The 22,104-nt window shown below is 34.8% G+C and overlaps 4 protein-coding genes and 3 non-coding genes across 8 annotated transcripts in view; 5 read left to right on the forward strand and 2 right to left on the reverse strand.

Moving 5' to 3' along the window:
* Positions 1-3,587, reverse strand: part of C14B4.2 (Fmp27_GFWDK domain-containing protein) — a 30,315-nt gene extending 26,728 nt beyond the window's left edge. The window contains exon 1 of the mRNA NM_075366.7: positions 3,518-3,587. The gene's annotated coding sequence lies outside the window, so the exon portion shown is untranslated. The remainder of the gene's footprint in view (positions 1-3,517) is intronic.
* Positions 3,588-4,827: 1,240 nt separating this feature from the next.
* Y43F8A.9 lies at positions 4,828-4,919 on the forward strand. The gene has a single exon (NR_070233.1). It is a non-coding gene; the product is annotated as an Unclassified non-coding RNA Y43F8A.9 (non-coding RNA).
* Positions 4,920-11,407: 6,488 nt separating this feature from the next.
* Positions 11,408-12,303, forward strand: nssp-72 (Neuropeptide-Like Protein). The gene is made up of 2 exons (NM_075368.2): positions 11,408-11,609; positions 12,151-12,303. The coding sequence occupies exons 1-2, from the start codon at positions 11,521-11,523 to the stop codon at positions 12,248-12,250; spliced, it is 189 nt and encodes a 62-aa protein (NP_507769.1). The 5' UTR covers positions 11,408-11,520; the 3' UTR covers positions 12,251-12,303.
* A 168-nt stretch (positions 12,304-12,471) lies between these two features.
* Y43F8A.2 (Lipoprotein) lies at positions 12,472-17,168 on the forward strand. Its single transcript, NM_075369.4, has 10 exons — positions 12,472-12,594; positions 13,554-13,801; positions 13,852-13,947; positions 13,996-14,114; positions 14,758-14,956; positions 14,999-15,182; positions 15,853-16,064; positions 16,115-16,322; positions 16,805-16,936; positions 17,016-17,168. Exons 1-10 carry the CDS (start codon positions 12,580-12,582, stop codon positions 17,109-17,111), a joined length of 1,509 nt encoding a protein of 502 aa, NP_507770.1. The 5' UTR covers positions 12,472-12,579; the 3' UTR covers positions 17,112-17,168.
* Positions 12,889-12,959, reverse strand: Y43F8A.7. Its single transcript, NR_070234.1, has one exon. It is a non-coding gene; the product is annotated as an Unclassified non-coding RNA Y43F8A.7 (non-coding RNA).
* Positions 14,477-14,550, forward strand: Y43F8A.10. The gene has a single exon (NR_070235.1). It is a non-coding gene; the product is annotated as an Unclassified non-coding RNA Y43F8A.10 (non-coding RNA).
* A 1,194-nt stretch (positions 17,169-18,362) lies between the features above and the next one.
* On the forward strand, positions 18,363-21,948 carry nceh-1 (Alpha/beta hydrolase fold-3 domain-containing protein). 2 transcript variants are annotated; one of them, NM_001269924.3, is made up of 6 exons: positions 18,363-18,545; positions 19,233-19,471; positions 20,199-20,524; positions 20,665-20,792; positions 21,482-21,721; positions 21,768-21,948. In NM_001269924.3, exons 1-6 carry the CDS (start codon positions 18,369-18,371, stop codon positions 21,897-21,899), a joined length of 1,242 nt encoding a protein of 413 aa, NP_001256853.1. In that variant the 5' UTR covers positions 18,363-18,368; the 3' UTR covers positions 21,900-21,948. The 2 variants fall into 2 exon arrangements, with proteins under 2 accessions (NP_001256853.1, NP_001256852.1); NM_001269923.4 differs by having other exon boundaries at positions 18,365-18,545; positions 19,233-19,504; positions 21,768-21,945.
* The last annotated feature ends 156 nt before the right edge of the window (positions 21,949-22,104 follow it).

Raw genomic sequence — 22,104 nt, forward strand, 5'->3', positions numbered from 1 at the left:
CAAATGGCGCAGTGGGATTTTCGCCGGACCACCTTCCAGTCAAACGACCAGGGTTCGAGTCCGCACTGGTGTTAAATTTTTTTTCAATGTTTTTTATGGTGATTAACAATTTGTAATTTCAAATTTCTAAATATTAAAACAGGAAAGTTAAAGAAAATTTTAGAAAATTGAGATTCAAATTGATTTATCCTAAAAAAATCACGCATTTTTGACCGTTTTCCTTAAATTTAGATTAAAAACACTCCAAAATCTTGAGAAAATTTTTTATGTTTCTCTGTTTTCCAGCATTTTCAAAAAAGTTGTCAAAATGGGATTTTCGCCGAACCACACTTCCAGTCAAAAGACCGGGGGTCGAGTCCGCACTGTGGCAAAATATTTTTTGCTAATTTTTTCAAAATCAAAAATTGATTGTAGAGTAATAAAAAACTTCTGGATTCAAATTTTCATGTGTTCAAACAAAAAAATCAGTGGAAAATTTAAAAAATTCACTTTCTAGAAAACTATGACATCATATATATTTCTGAAAGGTGTGATAGGCCTAAATCCGAACGAATACGGAAAAAAGAGAGACAGGGTGATTTGAAACGGTTGGGAAGAGATGGGAACCGTTGGTGGGATTGGAGAAAAGGGAAAGAGGAGTCACTTCTTATGCAAATTCCCCCCGTTGCTTTCTCTCTCACGCGCGCGCACTCCTCTCACCCGTCATATTGTTTTGTCACGGTATACGACGGAAAGAATGGGGGAATGATCTATGGCTCATGGCGTTCAGGTTGCAGGAATTTGGAATTGATCAAGACACACACTAAGTGACAGGGGTGTCCAAAAAGCCCGTTTTACACCGAAAATGTGAGGAAAATACAATTTTTGGAACTTAGAAATACCTAAAATTTGTTAAACCCTACTAGTTTAGTGCTTTTCGGCATTTTTGGAAATTTGTCCGAGTGGTGCAGTGGGATTTTCGCCAAACACCCCTTCCAATCAAAAGACCGGGGGTTCGAGTCCGCACTGTGGCAAATTTTTTTGTTTTCTGTTTTACGGTTAAAAAACACCGTAGAGTTCAAATTTCCTAGTCTTGAAACTCTAAAAATTGTAGAAAACACCAGAAAAACTGCCGAGAAATGAGGAATTCTGCAGTTTCAATCGAAAACTGGCAAGTATGTACTACATAAACAAAAGATTCAAATCAGCGTTCCAAATGGAACTGGTTTGCTTAAAAAGTGGGATGAACTTTAGAAAAAAAGTGTAATTTGAGTGACTATTAGGTAGTAGTGGAAAAATGGGGAACAAAGATGGAAAATGAAAAATTAAGCCGGGCCTGGTCAAACTGAAAAGGCTAAAATTACGGGTTATAGGTGGTACTGTGGGAATTGTAGGGGTACTGTAGGGGTACTGTAGGGGTACTGTAGGGGTACTGTAGGGGTACTGTAGGGGGTACTGTAGGGTACTGTAGGGGTACTGTAGGGGTATTGTGGGGGCACTGTAGGAGTACTTTATAAGTAATTTAGGGATACTGTAGGAGTACTGTAGTGGTGAAGTAGCGCCACTGTACGGGTACTGTAGGGGTACTGTAGGGGGTACTGTAGGGTACTGTAGGGGTACTGTAGGAGTATTGTGGGGGCACTGTAGGAGTACTTTATAAGTAATTTAGGGATACTGTAGGAGTACTGTAGTGGTGAAGTAGCGCCACTGTACGGGTACTGTAGGGGTACTGTAGGGGTACTGTAAGGGTACTGTAGGGGTACTGTAGGGGGTACTGTAGGGTACTGTAGGGGTACTGTAGGGGTATTGTGGGGGCACTGTAGGAGTACTTTATAAGTAATTTAGGGATACTGTAGGAGTACTGTAGTGGTGAAGTAGCGCCACTGTACGGGTACTGTAGGGGTACTGTAGGGGTACTGTAAGGGTACTGTAGCGGTACTGGTGGGGAGGGTATTGTAGGGGTACTGTAGGGGTATTGCAGTGGTGAAGAAACGATATTACGGGAACAATATACTACGCGCGATATCTCTTAGCGAAAACTACAGTAAGAGCTTAAATCTCTATTGTTATTTGAGTTCTTACTGTAGTTTTCGCTAAGAGATATCGCGCGTCAAATAAAATGCACCAAGTACGCATTCTCATGATTTATTGTTCCCGTAATACCGTAGTAGGGGTGTAGGGGGCTAAAGTGATACTGTAGGGGTACTGTAGGAGTACTGTAGGACAACTTTATATTTTAAGTATTGTAGTGGCACTGTATGGGTACTGAAGAGGTACTGTAGAAATCCTGTAGGAATACTGTAGGGGTACTGTGGGTGGGGTATTATAGGGGTACTGTGAGGTTACTGTAGGTACACAGTATGAGTACTGAAGAGGTACTGTAGGAGTACTGTGGGGGTACTGTAGGGGCACAGTAGTATTAACGTTGGGGTACTGCATCACCACTGTGAGGGTACTGTAGAGGTGCTGTATGAGTACCCCTAGAGGTACGATATAAATGTACTGTAGGATAGGAGTAAGGTGAGGGTACTGTAGGGGTCTTGCAAAAACATTTTAGGAAAACAGTAGGGGTACTGTAGGGATACTATAGGGGTACGGTGAGATTACTGTAAGATCCCAGTAGTGGTACAAATGCTCCATTGCAAGGGTACTGTAGTGATACTGTGAAAGTTCTGTAAGCGTAATCTAGGGGTAATGAAGGGGTACTGTAGAGTACTGTAGCGTTACTGTGAGAGTACTGTAAGGGTATTACTGTAGGGCTACTGCAGGGGTACTGTATCAACAAGATAAAACACAGATTAATATCAAAAGACAGAACATCATGCAAAGAAAACGTGAATGACGGCGATTACATAATGAAACGAAATGGTTTTTCCCCCCTCCCCAAACCAACGACGGTTATCCGCTTGAATTGCTTCCAATTCATTCGAATAAGCATATAGCAATGCCCGTCACACACTATAATCAAATAATACAATATGACTTTATGAAAAGAAGCTGCTTGACAATTACCGTATTAGTTTACGGATTATATGTATCTAGGTTTTCTTGGAACTTTTTGAAAAGCGTGGGAGTACTGTAGGGGTACTGTCATGTTACTGTAGAGGTACAATTTTAGTAACGTAGGGTACTGTAGGGATACGGTAGATCAACTGGGAAGGTACTGGGGCTATTTTAGGGATATTGTAGGAGTACTGCAGGGGTACTGTAGGGGTACTGTAGGGGTACTGTAGGGGTACTGTAGAGGTACTGTTTCAACATTTTGATTGAAAAATACAATTGCCTCAGATAAGCGCCTTTAAAATTGAGGCTATCTTTTTTTGTCGATGCACCATGTGCAAAACTCGGTACACATAATTTGGCAGGGAATAGCTAAGTTTAAGATTGTAGTTTTTATTTAAAATTAATAATTGCACATTTTTTGAGCCATTAACAATTTCAAAATGTTGAAAATTGGCAGAGTTATAGGATTTTGAATTTTTCGATTTTTTGAAAAATTCAAAACTTTAAAAAAAAAATTTTATAAAACAAAAAATACCGTAATCTCGCAAATCGGGAACAAATGTGACGTGTTTAGTGATAATGTAGACATTTTGCGTTCGCTTTGATCTGGAAAGTGCAATATTTGAAGAAAAGTGTGTTCTTGGGCTCGGCGAGCCGCCCTGAGCAAGTAAATCTCGAGTGGGTAGACATGTAATGGTTTTTATTGGGAAATAATGAAATTTGTGGCTTTTGGCTTTAAGATCGGGATATTCAGGGAATTTTGACGTTCTGAGAAATAATTTTAAAAGTTGAAATTTTTGAAATAAGAAAAACTCCAATTTGTCACAGTAAAAATCATAAATTTCCAGAAATTTGGTCAAGAAAAAGCTTGAATTTTTCTAGTAAAGAAGAAAAATGTTCTGAAAAGGAAAAAGGTGACTAGTATAGTCAAAAATAGCAAACGAGGTGGACAAAAGCATGCGGAAGAAGAAAAATGAGAAATTTGGACAAGAAGATTGAGAGAGAATTTGCAGAAAAATTGCAGAAAATTTAAAAATTGATTTTAAAAAATTAATTTAAAAAGGAAAATTTGAATTTGAAAAACTATTTTTTATGTGAGAAATTTGAATTTTTTAATGGATTTTTAGGCGGGATTTTTTAATTTTTAATTGAATTTTTAGACAGAAAGTTTGAATTTTTAAAAAAATTTTTAGGCGGGAAATTTGAATTTTTCATATATTTTTTGCGGGAATTTGAATTTTGATATAATTTTTTGTGGAAAATTCGAATTTTTCATACATTTTTTTGCGGGAATTTTGAATTTTTCAAATATTTTCTAGCAGGAAATTTCAATTTTTATATAATTTTTAGGCCGGAAATTTGAATTTTTCATGTAACTTTTTGCGGGAATTTCGAATTTTTTTTATATATTTTTTAGCGGTTTTGAATTTTAATACAATTTTTATTCGGAAATTTTAACTTTTTAGGGTGGAAATTTCAAATTTTAAATAACTTCCAGGCCGGAAATTTGATATTTTTAAGATGAATTTGCAGAAAAAACTTCAATTAAAAAATTGTTTTCCAAATATTTCACAATGAGAATTTCGAAATTTTGAGCCAAAAAAAATTGTGCAAAAAAATTTAAAATTTGAGAACTTTTTAGGCGGGAAATTTGACATTTTCAGGCATTGGAAGAAAATAAATTTCATTTTAAGATCTAAAAAATGTAATTTTTTTAAAATAACCATTTAAATTTTGATAATCAAAATTATCAAAATTTTCAGAAAAATTTTCCTGAATTTTTTTTCTAATTTTTAAATTTTTTTTCCCAAATAAAATCCAAAAAAAAAACAACTAACACCAGCTGACAAAACTGAAAGTAATGACAAAATTTGGTGAGCCAACTTGAAATAACAGGAGCACAAAAAAGTTGGTATCAGCAGGGCGGAGAAAGTTGGAAATTTATGAGAGAGACGCCGAGAAAAGTAGGAAAATAGAAGAAAAATGTGTTTTTGTCAGTGGTCGGGATACTTCAAAAAGGGCGAACAGATGGGAAAAAAGTGAAAACGAACGGATTAATACACATTTCTTTTTGGTGGAAAACTGCTGAGAAACTTGTGAATATTATTTTTAAACTTCCGCTGAAAAATAGATTGAAAATTCAAGTTTCCCGCTAAAAATACATAAAAAATTTAAATTTCCGGCTAAAAAATATATGAAAAATTCTAAATTTCCCGCCCGCTCAAAAGTATATGAAACATTCAAATTTCCCGCTAAAAATATACGAAAAATTCAAATTTCCCGCTCAAAAATATATGAAAAATTCAAACTTCCCGCTAAAAAACATATGAAAAATTCAATTTTCTAGCTTCAAAAATATATGAAAAATTCCAAATTCCGGCAAAAAAATATACAAAAAATTCAAATTTCCCACTAAAAAAATACAAAAAATTCAAATTTCCCGCTCAAAAGAATATGAAAAATTCAAATTTCCAACGTAAAAATATAGGAAAAATTCAAATTTCCCGCTAACAAAATACAAAAAATTCAAATTTCCCGCTAAAAAACATATGAAAAATTCAATTTTCTAGCTTCAAAAATATAGGAAAAATTCAAATTTCCCGCTAAAAATATACGAAAAATTCAAATTTCCCGCTCAAAAATATATGAAAAATTCCAAATTTCCAACGTAAAAATATACGAAAAATTCAAATTTCCCGCTCAAAAATATATGAAAAATTCAAACTTCCCGCTAAAAAACATATGAAAAATTCAATTTTCTAGCTTCAAAAATATATGAAAAATTCCAAATTCCGGCTAAAAAATATACAAAAAATTCAAATTTCCCGCTCAAAAATATATGAAAAATTCAAACTTCCCGCTAAAAAACATATGAAAAATTCAATTTTCTAGCTTCAAAAATATATGAAAAATTCCAAATTCCGGCTAAAAAATATACAAAAAATTCAAATTTCCCGCTCAAAAATATATGAAAAATTCAAACTTCCCGCTAAAAAACATATGAAAAATTCAATTTTCTAGCTTCAAAAATATAGGAAAAATTCAAATTTCCCGCTAACAAAATACAAAAAATTCAAATTTCCCGCTAAAAAACATATGAAAAATTCAATTTTCTAGCTTCAAAAATATAGGAAAAATTCAAATTTCCCGCTAACAAAATACAAAAAATTCAAATTTCCCGCTAAAAACATGAAAAATTCAATTTTCTAGCTTCAAAAATATAGGAAAAATTCAAATTTCCCGCTAAAAAACATATGAAAAATTCAAATTTCCCGCTAACAAAATACAAAAAATTCAAATTTCCCGCTAAAAAACATATGAAAAATTCAATTTTCTAGCTTCAAAAATATAGGAAAAATTCAAATTTCCCGCTAAAAATATACGAAAAATTCAAATTTCCCGCTCAAAAATATATGAAAAATTCCAAATTTCCAACGTAAAAATATACGAAAAATTCAAATTTCCCGCTCAAAAATATATGAAAAATTCAAACTTCCCGCTAAAAAACATATGAAAAATTCAATTTTCTAGCTTCAAAAATATATGAAAAATTCCAAATTCCGGCTAAAAAATATACAAAAAATTCAAATTTCCCGCTCAAAAATATATGAAAAATTCAAACTTCCCGCTAAAAAACATATGAAAAATTCAATTTTCTAGCTTCAAAAATATAGGAAAAATTCAAATTTCCCGCTAAAAAACATATGAAAAATTCAATTTTCTAGCTTCAAAAATATAGGAAAAATTCAAATTTCCCGCTAACAAAATACAAAAAATTCAAATTTCCCGCTAAAAACATGAAAAATTCAATTTTCTAGCTTCAAAAATATTGGAAAAATTCAAATTTCCCGCTAACAAAATACAAAAAATTCATATTTCCCGCTAAAAAACATGAAAAATTCAATTTTCTAGCTTCAAAAATATTGGAAAAATTCAAATTTCCCGCTAACAAAATACAAAAAATTCAAATTTCCCGCTAAAAAACATGAAAAATTCAATTTTCTAGCTTCAAAAATATTGGAAAAATTCAAATTTCCCGCTAACAAAATACAAAAAATTCAAATTTCCCGCTAAAAAACATATGAAAAATTCAATTTTCTAGCTTCAAAAATATAGGAAAAATTCAAATTTCCAGCTAACAAAATACACAAAATTCAAATTTCCCGCTAAAAAACATATGAAAAATTCAATTTTCTAGCTTCAAAAATATAGGAAAAATTCAAATTTCCCGCTAAAAATATACGAAAAATTCAAATTTCCCGCTCAAAAATATATGAAAAATTCCAAATTTCCAACGTAAAAATATAGGAAAAATTCAAATTTCCCGCTAAAAAAATACAAAAAATTCAAATTTCCCGCTAAAAAACATATGAAAAATTCAATTTTCTAGCTTCAAAAATATATGAAAAATTCCAAATTCCGGCTAAAAAATATACAAAAAATTCAAATTTCCCGCTAAAAAAATACAAAAAATTCAAATTTCCCGTTAAAAAATATACGAAAAATTCTAAATTTCCAACGTAAAAATATAGGAAAAATTCAAATTTCCCGCTAAAAAACATATGAAAAATTCGATTTTCTAGCTGTAAAAATATAGGAAAAATTCAAATTTCCCGCTAAAAAAATACAAAAAATTCAAATTTCCCGCTAAAAAACATATGAAAAATTCAATTTGCTAGCTTTAAAAATATAGGAAAAATTCCAAATTCTGGCTAAAAAATATACAAAAAATTCAAATTTCCCACTAAAAAAATACAAAAAATTCAAATTTCCCGCTCAAAAGTATATGAAAAATTCAAATTTCCAACGTAAAAATATAGGAAAAATTCAAATTTCCCGCTAAAAAACATATGAAAAATTCAATTTTCTAGCTGTAAAAATATAGGAAAAATTCAAATTTCCCGCTAACAAAATACAAAAAATTCAAATTTCCCGCTAAAAAACATATGAAAAATTCAATTTGCTAGCTTTAAAAATATAGGAAAAATTCAAATTTCCCGCTAAAAAACATATGAAAAAATCAATTTTCTAGCTTTAAAAATATAGGAAAAATTCAAATTTCCCGCTAAAAAAATACAAAAAATTCAAATTTTCCGCTAAAAAACATATGAAAAATTCAATTTTCTAGCTTTAAAAATAAAGGAAAAATTCAAATTTCCCGCTGAAAAACTGTGATAACAATTGAAAAAAATTCAGTTTCAAAAAAAAAAAATTTTTTTAACACTTACCGTTAAAAATCAGGAAAACAGGTGAGAAATCGAAGAAAAAATTCCAAGAAAAATGGATGATAACAAATCAAATCAAATCAGCAGCAGCAGCCGGCAAATGGAACTGTCAATTTTTGCAAAGTGTTTGTGTTATCAATCACACCCACCATTTGATAGTTCTGACGCGGAAGTTTCATAACACAAAACTTACTGGAATTTTTTAATAGTACTAATTTTGAAAATATTGAAAAAACAATTGTGTAGTTTTTTGAAAACTTAATTTCTAAAATTAATTTTTGTTATTTTCAAAATTAAAATTTGACAAATTTTCCAATGATTTTCAAAACTGGAATATAAAAATTTTCGAATATATTTTTAGCAAACGAGATGGACAAAAGCATGCGGAAGAAGAAAAATGAGAAATTTGGCAAAGAAGATTGAGAGAAAATTGAAGAAAAATTGCAGAAAAATTGGTGGGAAACTACAGAAAATTGATTTTTAAAATTAATTTAAAAAGAAAAATTTGAATTTTTAATAAATTTTTTCAGCGGGAAATTTGAATATTTTTCAATTACTTTTGGCGGGAAATTTTCGAGTTTTTAAATAATTTTTAAGCTAGAAATTTGAATTTTTCATATATTTTTTTAGCAGGAATTTTGAACTTTTCATATATTTTTCGGCGGGAAATTCAAATTTTTCATATATTTTCACGCGGGAATTTCTAATTTTTCAATAATTTTTGGCTGGAAATTTGAATTTTTCATATATTTTTTAAGCTAGAAATTTGAATTTTTCATATATTTTTTAGCGGGAATTTTGAATTTTTTGTATTTTGTTAGCGGGAAACTTGAATTTTTCCTATATTTTTGAAGCTAGAAAATTGAATTTTTCATATGTTTTTTAGCGGGAAATTTGAATTTTTTGTATTTTTTTAGCGGGAAATTTGAATTTTTCCTATATTTTTACGTTGGAAATTTGGAATTTTTCATATATTTTTGAGCGGGAAATTTGAATTTTTCGTATATTTTTAGCGGGAAATTTGAATTTTTCGTATATTTTTAGGGGGAAATTTGAATTTTTCCTATATTTTTAAGCTAGAAATTTGAATTTTTCATATGTTTTTTAGCAGGAATTTTGAATTTTTCATATATTTTTCGGCGGGAAATTCAAATTTTTCATATATTTTCACGCGGGAATTTCTAATTTTTCAATAATTTTTGGCTGGAAATTTGAATTTTTCATATATTTTTTAAGCTAGAAATTTGAATTTTTCATATATTTTTTAGCGGGAATTTTGAATTTTTTGTATTTTGTTAGCGGGAAACTTGAATTTTTCCTATATTTTTGAAGCTAGAAAATTGAATTTTTCATATGTTTTTTAGCGGGAAATTTGAATTTTTTGTATTTTTTTAGCGGGAAATTTGAATTTTTCCTATATTTTTACGTTGGAAATTTGGAATTTTTCATATATTTTTGAGCGGGAAATTTGAATTTTTCGTATATTTTTAGCGGGAAATTTGAATTTTTCGTATATTTTTAGGGGGAAATTTGAATTTTTCCTATATTTTTAAGCTAGAAATTTGAATTTTTCATATGTTTTTTAGCAGGAATTTTGAATTTTTCATATATTTTTCGGCGGGAAATTCAAATTTTTCATATATTTTCACGCGGGAATTTCTAATTTTTCAATAATTTTTGGCTGGAAATTTGAATTTTTCATATATTTTTTAAGCTAGAAATTTGAATTTTTCATATATTTTTTAGCGGGAATTTTGAATTTTTCATATGTTTTTTAGTGGGAATTTTTTAATTTTTCATATATTTTTTAGTGGGAATTTTTTAATTTTTCATATATTTCTTAACGGGAAATTTGAATTTTTCATATATTTTCAGGCGGAAAATTATAATTTTTCATTGAATTTTTAGACGGTAAATTTGAATATTTCATATATTTTTTAGCGGGAATTTTGAACTTTTAAATATATTTTTAGCGGAAAATTTATATTTTAAATTTTTCATATATTTTTTTATCGGGAAATCTGATTTTTCAATTTTTCAAAAAAAATTTTGCGGGAAATTTGAATTTTCATATATTAAAACATTTCCAATAGAAATAGTTTTAAAATAATATCCCTAAAAAACCAGGAACCAGCGATAAAAAAAACAAGGCAAGTAGCTGAACAGTGTAGTATGACGAAACCACGCTGAGGAAAGTGATACCCCCTATCACCAAATCACTGACCAAAAAAACCGGTTTCTGTGTAGTTTCCGAACATGGTGGCAGTGTTCTTCAGCGAAAAAAAAACAGAAAAGAATGTTAAAGGGCAGAAATTTGAAATTTTTTTAGAAAAAACGCCAATTTTCTATGTATTTTCACAGAAGTCTAAATAAAAAAATCAAAAAAAAAAACGAAAAAAATGTTCCTACCACAGCACGGACTCGAACCCCGGCCTTTTGGCTGGAAGGGGGTTCGGCGAAAATCCCACTGCGCCACTTGGACACCTTTTTTGAAAATCACAAAAAAATGGGAAAACATGTAAATTTTCTGATTTTTATCAGGTTTTCGAGTTTTTAAACCTAAATTTTAGAAAAAAGTCCAAAAATCACATTTTTAAGGAAAATTTTCACGAATTTTCTAGTTTTATAAAACCAGAAACTTGAAATTGAAAATCATTAATTACCATTTAAAAAAACATATAAAAAATTTACACACTAATGCGGACTCGAACCCCGGTCTTTTGACTGGAAGGGTTGTTCGGCGAAAATCCCACTGCGCCACTTGGACGCACTTTTTCAAAAACGGAAAAAAAAAAAAAAATTGCTAATTTTTGCCAGTTTTTTCGATTATCCCTTTTTGATTATCCAAAAAAAAACCAACAAAAAATTTTCGCCCCCATGCGGACTCGAACCCCGGCCTTCTGATTGCTAACCGGCGAAAATCCCACTGCGCCATTCGGACAATTTTTTCAAAAAATCTTGAAAAAGTGCAAAATCCGCAGGAAACCGGTGATTTTCATTTAAAAACTTAGAATACCACAGAACAATTACCCTTTTTCCCTGGAATTTCAGATTTTCGGCCTACGAACTTTGTGTTTTTCCACCAAATTCCCTAGCCAGCTTTCTTTGTTTTTTCGTCTATTTTTCCCCAAGTATCCAATGGCACAAGTCAACCGATGCTTGATTCATCAACCAAATTGTCCCCCCTTTCAGTGTCCCATTGTGTCGTACGCCTCCAAATTGGAGGCTCCGTCCAGTTTCTCAAAAGGGTCCCAGCATTCTGCCTATTCACTGACGTATTCTTTTTTGTGTGAGCTTGCCAAAATCGGAAATGATGAAAATTGCCGTTTTCCTGGTGGTTTTTGCACTTTTTATTGGCGTTTTTGTGCAAGGACAACGAGTTTTTGATATGATGGATGAGAAGTGGGTTTGAACTAGAATTAATGTTTAAAATAGGCCGAAAATTTAAATTTTCCGCTGAAAATTGATTGAAATATTAAATTTCCCGCCGAAAATTGACTGAAAATTTGAATTTCCCGCTGAAAATTGACTGGAAATTTGAATTTCCCTCCAAAAATTGACTGAAAATTTGAATTTTTGAATTTCCCGCCTAAAATTGACTGAAAATTTGAATTTCCCGCTGAAAATTATCTGAAAATTTGAATTTCCCGCCAAAAATTGACTGAAAATTTGAGTTTCCCGGCTAGAATTGACAGAAAATTCAAATTTCCCATCAAAAATTGACTGAAAATTTGAATTTCCTTCCCCTTCAGAAGTAGATCAAAAACACAGCTTTCCCACCAAAAATAGATCAAAAACACAACTTTCCCGCCAAAAATAGATCAAAATTCTAAATTTCCCGCCAAAACAATTTCCAGTCTAAAAATAGTGTTTTCGGCCTAATTTTAACCGGGAAATTCAAATTTTCGGCTCAAATTTCTCAAAAACTTCTCAATTTTTTCAGAGCTTCCAACCCAGGCGGTCGTTCGGCGATCTACCAGCGAAAATCGTATCTCCAACCATTCTACAATGCTCCAACTCAACTTTTCTGGCGGAGATATTAATTTTCCACGTTTTTTTTTCAAAAAATTTGAGAAAAATAAATAATTTTGTTGTTTTCCATTTATTTATTTTTTTTCCACGTAAAAAATTTTGAAAAAAAAATCAAATTTTTAAAAAATTTTCAAATAAATTTGAAATTTCCGTGACCGCAACCTTTCAATTTGTCCACGACCTTTTGCCACGTTGCAAAAAATCCAACTTCCACAAAAAATCAATCAATCAATCGATATTTCGAATTATTACCAAATTCGACTCCTCTCGATTTCCGGAATCGATTTCGAAAATTCGACGAATTTTGTGCCAAAGTCACAGCGCTCTGACGGATCACACAATGAAGAAATCAGTGGTAAGTGCACGAGAAATGCGCCAAGGCACTGGAATTGCGCCAAGGTATTAGTTTTGCGCCAAGGCTCTGGAATTGCGCCAGGGCACTGGAAATGCGCCAGGGCGCTGGAATTGCTTGGGCCAAGGCACAAGAATTGCGCCAAGGTACTGGAATTGCGCCAAGGCACTAGAATTGCGCCAAGGCACTAGATTTGCGCCAAGACACTGTAATTGCGCCAGGGCACTAGAATCGCGCCAAGGCACTAGAAACGCGTCAAAGCACAAAAATTGCGTTGAGAAACGAGAATTGCGCCAAGCACTAAAATTGCGTCAAGGCACTAGAAATGCGTCAAGGCACTGGAATTGCGCCAGGGCACTGGAAATGCGCAAATGCACTGGAATTGCGCCAAGGCACTAGAATTGCGCCAATGTACAGTATATCCGCCAAGGCACTAGAATTGCGCCAAGGCACTAAAATCGCGCAAAGCCACTAGAATTGCGCCAGGGCACTGGATTTGCTTGCGCCAAGGCACAAGAATTGCGTCAAGGCACTAGAAATGCGCCAAGGCACTAGAAATGCGCAAAGGCACTGGAATTGCGCCAAGGCACTGGAAATCTGTCAAGGCACTTTTCTCATTCCTTGGCACATTTCCCGATCCATTGCGCTTCTCTCGATCCTTGGCGCTTTTCGCGATCCTTAGCGCTTTTCTCGATTATTGGCGCTTTTCTCGATCCATTGTGCTTCTCTCGATCCTTGGCACATTTCCCGATCCATTGCGCTTTTCTCGATCCTTAGCGCTTTTTTTGATCCTTGGCGCCTTTTTTGATCCTTGGCGCTTTTCTCGATCCTTGGCGCTTTTCTCGATCCTTGGCGCTTTTCTCGATCCTTGGCGCTTTTCTCGATCCTTGGCGCTTTTCTCGATCCTTGGCGCTTTTCTCGATCCTTGGCGCCTTGTGAAGCATATTCAACCAAATTTTCAGATTCTTCTGCTCCTCGCCTTCTCAACATGGTGCTCAGCTGAAAATACTACGGACACACCATCAACTGCCGACCCGACTGCCGGCAGTACCGACACCTCAGCGACTCCCATGCCGACTGATGCGCCAACTGCCGCTCCAGCTAACCCGCCACCGCCACCGGCAGCCCAGCAAAAAAAATTAAAGCAGTACGACTTTTCGGGTCCACTGACCGAGTTGCAAGGATCCTACTTGCTAAAGTCCAGAGATCAGTGAGGCGGCAAATTTGAATTTTTTGAAATTTTCCCAAAAAAAATTTCAGGTCTCAAGCTCGTCCATCGTGGGCTTCCGTTTGGTCCGTTACAGAAACCGAAAGAAATTTTGGAATCTACTTTTGGCCGCCGAATTATTGTCACGCGTTAGTTTCGGGAAAATTATCAAAAAAAAACAACTTTTTTGTTTTCAGAGTCTACCTTTGCCTTGTTCCTGCGAAGCTGTACGACGGAGAAAATCAGCACTTTGACAGTTTCGACTGTGACACCAACTACATCAAGTATTATCCACACATCTCGAAGCTTCTCTACAGTAAGTTGTGCACTAGAATTGCGCCAAGACACTCGAATTGCGTCAAGACACTAAAATTGCGCCAAGGCACTGAAGTTGCGCCAAGGCACTAGAAATGCGCCAAGGCACTAGAAATGCGCTAAGGCACTAAAACGGCGGCAATGCACTAGAATTGCGTCAAGGCACTGGAATTGCGTCAAGGCACGAGAATTGCGCCAAGGCACTAGAATTGCGCCAAGACACAATAATTGCGCCAAGGCGCTGGAATTGTGTCAAGGCACTAGAATTGCGCCAAAGAACGAGAATTGCGCAAAGGCACGAGTAGTGCGCCAAGAGAATCTTTGGCGCATTTCTGGTGTTTTGGCGGAATTTGAGTTCTGTGACGCTGTTCTTGTGCGTTGACGCATTTTTCGTGCCTTGGTGCATTTCTGGTGCCTTGACGCATTCCTGGTGCCTTGACGCATATCAGATTGCTTGACGTAATTCCAGTTTATTGACGCGTTTCTTGTGCAATGACGTATTTTTGGATCCTTTGCGCAATCCCCGATCCTTGGCGCATTTCTCGATCCTTGGCGCATTTCTCGATCCTTTGCGCAATCCCCGATCGTTGGCGCATTTCTCGATCCTTGGCGCATTTTTTCCCACAACCTATATAATTTTCCAGAACCCAAAGACGGTGCCGAAGAATCCTATTTCTACGTGAAAAGCTCACTCCAATTCCAGAAATCAGACGATAAACACGTTCTGAACGTGCTTGAAGCTTTGCCAGTTGGACATTATGAGTGGAAACAGAAGAAGGAAGAGGATTTCAAAAAGTTGGAGATTGATTTCGAAGGAAAGGACTTGCTCATTTTGACCAACAGGTAGGATTTTTGAAAGTTTTACACCAAATTTAAAATTTCCAGCCGAATGTGTGAGGTGAACAAGCCGGGCTCCAGGTTCCATCCGATTTTCGATTTTGAAACTTACGATAAGAATGGAACAATCAAGGATTCCTGGCCAAATTGGTTGTTCAAAAATACTCAGACTATTCCGACAGATTCACTTCCAGCTCTTGGGGGACGCGAAAAGAGTATTGATTTGCTCGAGGTAAGTGCACTAGAACTGCGCCAAGGCACTGTAATTGCGCCAAGTCACTAGAACTGCGTCAAGGCACTAGAAATGCGCCAAGGCATTAGAATTTCGCCAAGGCACTGGTATTGCGCCAAGTCACTGAAAATGCGTCAATGCACAATTATTGCGCCAAGTCACTAGAACTGCGTCAAGGCACTAGAATTGCGCCAAGGCACTAGAATTGCGCCAAGGCACTGGAATTGCGCCAAGTAACTGAAAATGCGTCAATGCACAATTATTGCGCCAAGGCACTGGAATTGAGTCATGATACTAGAATTGCGCCAAGACACTAGAAAAGCGCCAAGGCACAAAAATTGCGCCAAGTCACTAGAACTGCGTCAAGGCACTATAATTGCGCCAACGTATAATTTTAAATGTTGCAATCTCGATGCTTGACGCTTTTCTCGATCCTTGGCACTTTTCTCCATACTTGGCGCATTTCCCGATCTCTGGCACAATTCTGGATCCTTGGCGCATTTCTCGATCCATGCCGCATTTCTCTAACCTTGGCGCAATTCTCGATCCTTGGCGCAATTCTCGATATCTGGCGCTTTTCTCTATCTTTGGCGCATCTCTCGATCCTTGACGCATTTCTCGATCCTTGGCGCTTTTCTCGTGCAGCTTCCCAATCCTCTATTTTTTCCAGTTCCTGAAAAAGAGCACAGTGGCTGGAAACAAACTTGGAAACATCGTCCAAAAATGTGCCATGTACGACAAAATCGGAATCACAAAACTGAGAAAACCGGCGTTCGAACGTGCTGTATCGATTTCCGCTCTGAGTTATGAGATTTTTGAGGCGAATACACAGGCCAATGAGACGACAAGAGAGTACGAGTTTACGGTGTCAAATTGTGAATGGTGAGTGGGAAGAACAATTTTTTTTCTGAAATTTATTGATTTTTTTTTAGGATCCGCATCTGGGCCTCCGACAAAACCATGAAAGAGTACGCAACTGCTATGAAAGTCGACGAGACCCTTGACGTTTTCCTTTCTGCGGGATACTACGTTCCACCGGATTCGGATCAAGCTTTGCCACTTCCAGACTATCATTTGATTGATAAGCTCAAGTTGACAGTGATGAAAGATCCTGCTGTTGCGGGAGACAATCATGAGCTGGTGAGAGTGTTGGGTCCCGCCACGAAACCTTTTTTTTTTAATTTTTTCACATAAAGTTTGGTGCCTAATGCTCATTTTAGAGCTAGAAATTTTAAAAACTATGAAAAATACTCATTTTTTTACAGATTTTTTTTTGTCACAAAAAAAATTTTTTTTTTAATTTTTTGAAAAAATTTCAAATTTCGAAATTTTTCGAAAATCCATAACTTTTCCAGTTTTTTACACTTTTAGCCAAATTTTTCTTCTAACGATAGATGGAGTATTGATTATTTATTGAAAAATGCTAAGACATTACCGCCGGTCACAATTACAGTAACCCAGTAGTTTTCGTGGCGGGACCCAAATTTTTCTCAAATTTTCGAAACCTAGTCATGATTATACTTATTTTGAAGCTCTCAGCTTGCTGATTTCGAATTTTATAATTTTATACTTTCGAAAATCATACACAACTCTTAAGCTCATTTTAGCCAAAAAATTTTCAGATCGAATTCGCATTTGGCAGTGTCAACAACGCCTACCTGTTCCGCCGTCATTTCAAGTCGAAAGCTTTTGGAGTCAAAAATCTCAACATCCACGTCATTAGGTCAGAAAAATGTGAAGCTAACATTGCAGTGGTGAGTTTCTAACAAAATTTGGGAAAAAATGGAAAAAAAAATTTTTTTGAAAATTTTTTTTCACTGAAAAAAATTTCAGAAGCCCTCCTTCTATGCTGGATATTCAAATGAGCCGTACAACTACAAACAAGTCAGATCTTGCGAGTTCAACTACATCACGGAGCCGTCTTCTTGAACTGCGAATTGCGTAGTTTTGCTTGTGACTTTTTTTGAATAAAAAATTTTGTATTTTTTTCAGAAATTCTGCAATATTATTGCTAATTTTGAAGTAGGAGAATTGAAAATGCAAAATTCGAATTTAGCGCAATTTCAGCTTTCAAACAAATATAATCTTGCCTAGGTTTTGAAAAAAAGTTTTTCTCTTCGAGATTTGGGCCCCACCACGAAATCTGCTGGGATTACTGTAGTTATATCATATTTCACTGAAATTTTATTTTTTTTTTTGTAATTTAGAGTATTTTCCTAATTTTTATATGCAAAAACAAAGAAAAATCTTGAAAAATGGGTGAGATATCGATTTTCGAAAAATTTCGAAAATCAAAAAAATTCTGAAAATTGAAAAAAAAACGAAAATTCGAAAAAAAACAATTTCACCGGGAAATTCAAATTTTCAGTTAATTTTTGTCGGGAAATTTGAATTTTCAGTCAATTTTTGGTGGGAAATTCAAATTTCCAATCAATTTTTGGCGGGAAATTTGAATTTTCGAATAATTTTTGGCGGGAATTTCAAATTTTCAGTTAATTTTAGGCGGGAAATTCAAATTTTTAATTAATTTTTGACGGGAAATTCAAAATTTCAGTCAATTTTAGGCGGGAAATTCAAATTTTTAGTTAATTTTTGACGGGAAATTCGAATTTTCAGTCGACTTTCGGCGGGAAATTCAAATTTTCAGTCAATTTTTTTTTTAATTCAGGTGTGAAATTTTTTTAATTTTGTATCTTCTGTAGTGATAAATCAGAATTTTTGTTATTTTTCTCTACACCAAATATAGAAAAAAAAACACAAAAACCAGTTATCACGGGCAAATTGATAAGGTTTTTGATAATAAAAATTGGTTGGGGCAAAGTTTTTCTTTTCAATTTTTTTTTTCGAAAAAATTTTTCTCTTAAATTTTCATAATCTTGATGAAACTTTGATCAATATTTACATATTTTCACAATATTTCAAAATTAATCAACAATTTTATCAGTTTTCTTCCTGTTATCAGTGTTTATAGCGTACACGCTCACGTGTATTCTAGTCTAAATTCTTCCATTTTTGATCAGTGATTTATTTATTATGTTCAGTTTCAGATTTGTTATGTATTATTTATTATTTGAAATTTTGAAATTTCAAAAAAAAGCAAAAAAAATTCCAAAAAAAAAAATTTTTTTTCGAAATTTTTTTTTTCAAAAATTTAAAAATTTTCATTTCTATTTTCAATTCAGCGCCATGACACAACCATTATCCAAATTTGGTTCTATCACGTTTGCCACAATTCTCCTGGCCTTCTCCATACTTCTAGTGCTCCATAAGCCACTTCCGCCTGGGCTCTGTGAGAAATCAACAGTCGATCGAGTGGTTATTCATCTTTTTGAGCCCATACTTCGTGCATTTTATTATTATCCGGTGAGTTTGCAGGAAATTGAGCAAGAAATTTGAATTCTACTTGAAAAATCCGAAATTTTGACACCCATATTGGCCAGGTTTGGGCTTTGGCCCAAATTGGCCTGAAAATGGCCTGAAAGTGGCCTAATAAAGAATTTTCGTACAAATTTTTAGAATTCTGTGTTCAATTTAAGTTTCGTTTCGAAATTTTTGATAAAAATCGATATTTAGTGCGAAACAGTCTAAAACGGCTTAAAACGGCCTACGGTGGCCTGAATTCGGCCTGAAACTGCTCATACAGTGAACTTTTATAGTCATACTTGAAATGCAATTTTTAGACAAAAATCTTTAGGAAAGTCACTGAAATCGCTAGTTTTGTATTTAAGCTGAAGTGGGGGGGGCCTGAAACTTGGCCTGAAAACGGACTGAAACCGGCTTGAAAATCAATTTTTCATGAAACTAGACAAAACTCGGTGATAACTTCAAATTTTGTCTAGAAACTGTAACTATTATCCTTATTACTTGAAATGTTCAGTTTCGGCCTAAACCGGCCTGAAACCGGCCTAAAACCGGCCTGAAGCCTAATTTATTTGGATATAGGTCGATATGGGTGTCCGGAATTTTATGTAGAGTTTAAATTTTCTATTAAAAATTATGCCAGAACTCCAGAAAAACTAAAATTTCACAAAAACTTTTTGAAAAATTCAGGCCAACTACATTTTCACGACTCCAGCTAACCAAATCTGGTGGACCCGTTACTCTTTAGGCCTTCTGGCCAAGACTATGGGCCCAGTAACCCTATTTGAACGGCACCTGGTACGTGTGACGGATGCCACGTGGAATGGGGTCCACGTGAGGACTTATGAGCCACGGCTCGTGGAGAACTCGACGGATGGAGCCGTGATCTTTATTCATGGCGGGGGATTTGCGATTGGAAGTGTTGCCATGTATGATAGCTTGACAAGGAGAATGGCAAAATCGCAAGTTCAGACATTTGTTGAAAATTTTGCAAAAAAATTTTTTTTGAATTTTTTTCCAAAATTTTAACTTTTCTAATTTCCTAACATCTGGCAAATTTTTTACAGTAAAAATTGAAATCCTTGCAAAATTTGAAAAATTTTGAGACCCATATCGACCTACTTTGAACAACATTGAGTTAGGCTCGTTTCAGGCCGTTTTAGGCCGCTTTGGGCTAGTTTGCATTGCTTATAGTTTTTCAACACGAAAATCTAAATTAGCATTGGACTTGCAAAATGTTCACGTTCTCTGTATGGCTTATTTTTGATATTGTCATTTTCAGGCCAATTTCAGGCCAATTCAGGCCAAGTTAAAATTTCTAAGCTTTTTTAATAACTTATGTTAGTTTAACATCAAATTTTTAATAACCTGACACTGGTGTACACTTTATTTTTCAGAAAATAAAGTTCCAGGCCAATTCAGGCCGTTCCAGGCCGGTTTCAGGCCGATTTGGGCCAAACGTAAAACATAGTCAATATGGGTGTCAAAATTTCGGATTTTTTACGAACAAATTCAATTCTAAAATTTAAAAACACACGAATAGTTAGAATTTCCAGTTTTTGAAAAAATTTCAGAAAAAATTTTTTTTCGAAAATTTTTTTTTTTCAGAAATGTTCAAAATTCCATTTTTTTTTTCAATTTTCTGAAGGTTTTCAGCATGAACACATTTGTAGTATCTATTGACTACCGATTGTCCCCGGAAACTGTGTTTCCTGAGAATCTACTGGACTGCGAAAAAGCCATCGACTATTTCCTCGAAAACTCCCTCGAAAAGTTCAAAATCGATCCGAAAAAGGTGATACTTGTCGGAGATTCTGCTGGCGGAAATTTGGCAACTGCAATTGCTCAGCGAAGAGCTGAAAAAGGGGCGGAGCCAAAGCTTTTGGCTCAGGTGCTGCTGTACCCCCTGTTGCAGCTGGTAGATTTGCAAATGACGTCATACCGGTATTTTCATAAAAGGCTGACTGGAATTGCGTTTGTAGGTGAGATTTTAATACATATATAAAATTTGGACAATTTTTGAAATTTTCGGAAAAAATTTTTTTTTTGGAATTTTTTCGAAAATTTTTCAGAAATTTTTTTTTCAAAAAAATATTCTTCCATAAAATTTCAAAATTTTCAGACCCCGCCTCAGTTGCATTTTACTACATGCTGTATGCTGGTATTCCCCTGGAAAAAGCTAAGGAACTAGTGCCTATAGTGCTGACAAATGGGCATGTGAAGCCGGATTACAGAGAGAAAATCGATAAGGTTGGTGATTTTTTGCACGAGAATTGCGCCAAGGCACGAGAATTGCGCCAAGGCACGAGAATTGCGTCAAGGCACGAAAAGTGCGTCAAGGCACAAGAAATACGTCAAGACACTAGAATTGCGCCAGGACACTAGAATTGCGTCAAGGCACCAATTTTGCGTTAATGCACTAGAATTGCGCCAAGCATCAAAAAGCAAGAACCTGGCGCACGTCTAGTGCCTTGACGCAATTCTAGTGCCTTGACGCAATTCTAGCGCCTTGACGCAATTCTAGTGCCTTGACGCAATTCTAGTGCCTTGACGCAATTCTACCGCCTTGACGCAATTCTAGTGCCTTGGCACAATTCTAGTGCATTAACGAAATTCTCGTGCCTTGGCGCCTTTCTCGTTCTCTGACGTATTTCTAGAGCCTTGACGCAATTCTAGTGACTTAGCGTAATTCTCGTTCCTTGACACAATTCTCGTGCCTTGGCGCTTTTCTCGTGCTCTGACGTATTTCTAGAGCCTTGGCGCATTTCCTATTCCTTGGCGCAACTCTAGTGCCTTGACGCAATTCTAGTGCCTTGACGCAATTTTAATGCCTTGACGCAATGCTAGTGCCTTGACGCAGTTCTAGTGCCTTGACGCAACTCTAGTGCCTTGACGCAATTCTCGTGCCTTGACGCATGTCTTGATCTCCAAATTTTCAGCTTCTCACCTACCGTACCACCATCGAATCCACCCACACCTACAACACAACGAAAATCCCAAAAAGATGGGAAATCGTAGAAAACTCGGAAGCCCAAAATTTGCTAGAAAAAGTTATTTTCGACCCGAATTTCTCGCCGATAATGCGGGAAAATCTAGAAAATTTGCCGAAAAGTTTGATTGTCACCTGTGAATACGATGTGCTCAGGGACGAGGGCTTGATCTACTCCGAGAGGCTTATGGTACAGTTTTTCAGATTTTATTGCTAAATTTTTATGAAATTTCCAGGCTTCTGGAGTGCCTACAAAGCTTATAAACTACAAAAATGGGTACCATGCAATGCTCAATATGCACAATGAGATTACCGAGGCTTCCACGTGTCTCGATGACGTCATGCACTGGATTTTGGAGCAATTTTAAAGAAAAGAGCTCAATTTTGTGTGTTGTACATAATAAAATATTTGATTTTTCTCAGAATTTTGAAAAAAATTTTTTTTTTTTTAAATCCCTCCTTTTTATTTTTTCTGCAAAAGCAACTTTTTTCAACGTCAAAAGGTGTTTGGTGTCACTTTTGGCACCCAAATTTAATATACTTTACTCTCTAAAAGTAATTGGTTCTTGGAGA

The sequence above is a fragment of the Caenorhabditis elegans genome, chromosome V (genome assembly GCF_000002985.6).
Source record: "Caenorhabditis elegans chromosome V".
Lineage (NCBI taxonomy): Eukaryota > Metazoa > Nematoda > Chromadorea > Rhabditida > Rhabditidae > Caenorhabditis > Caenorhabditis elegans.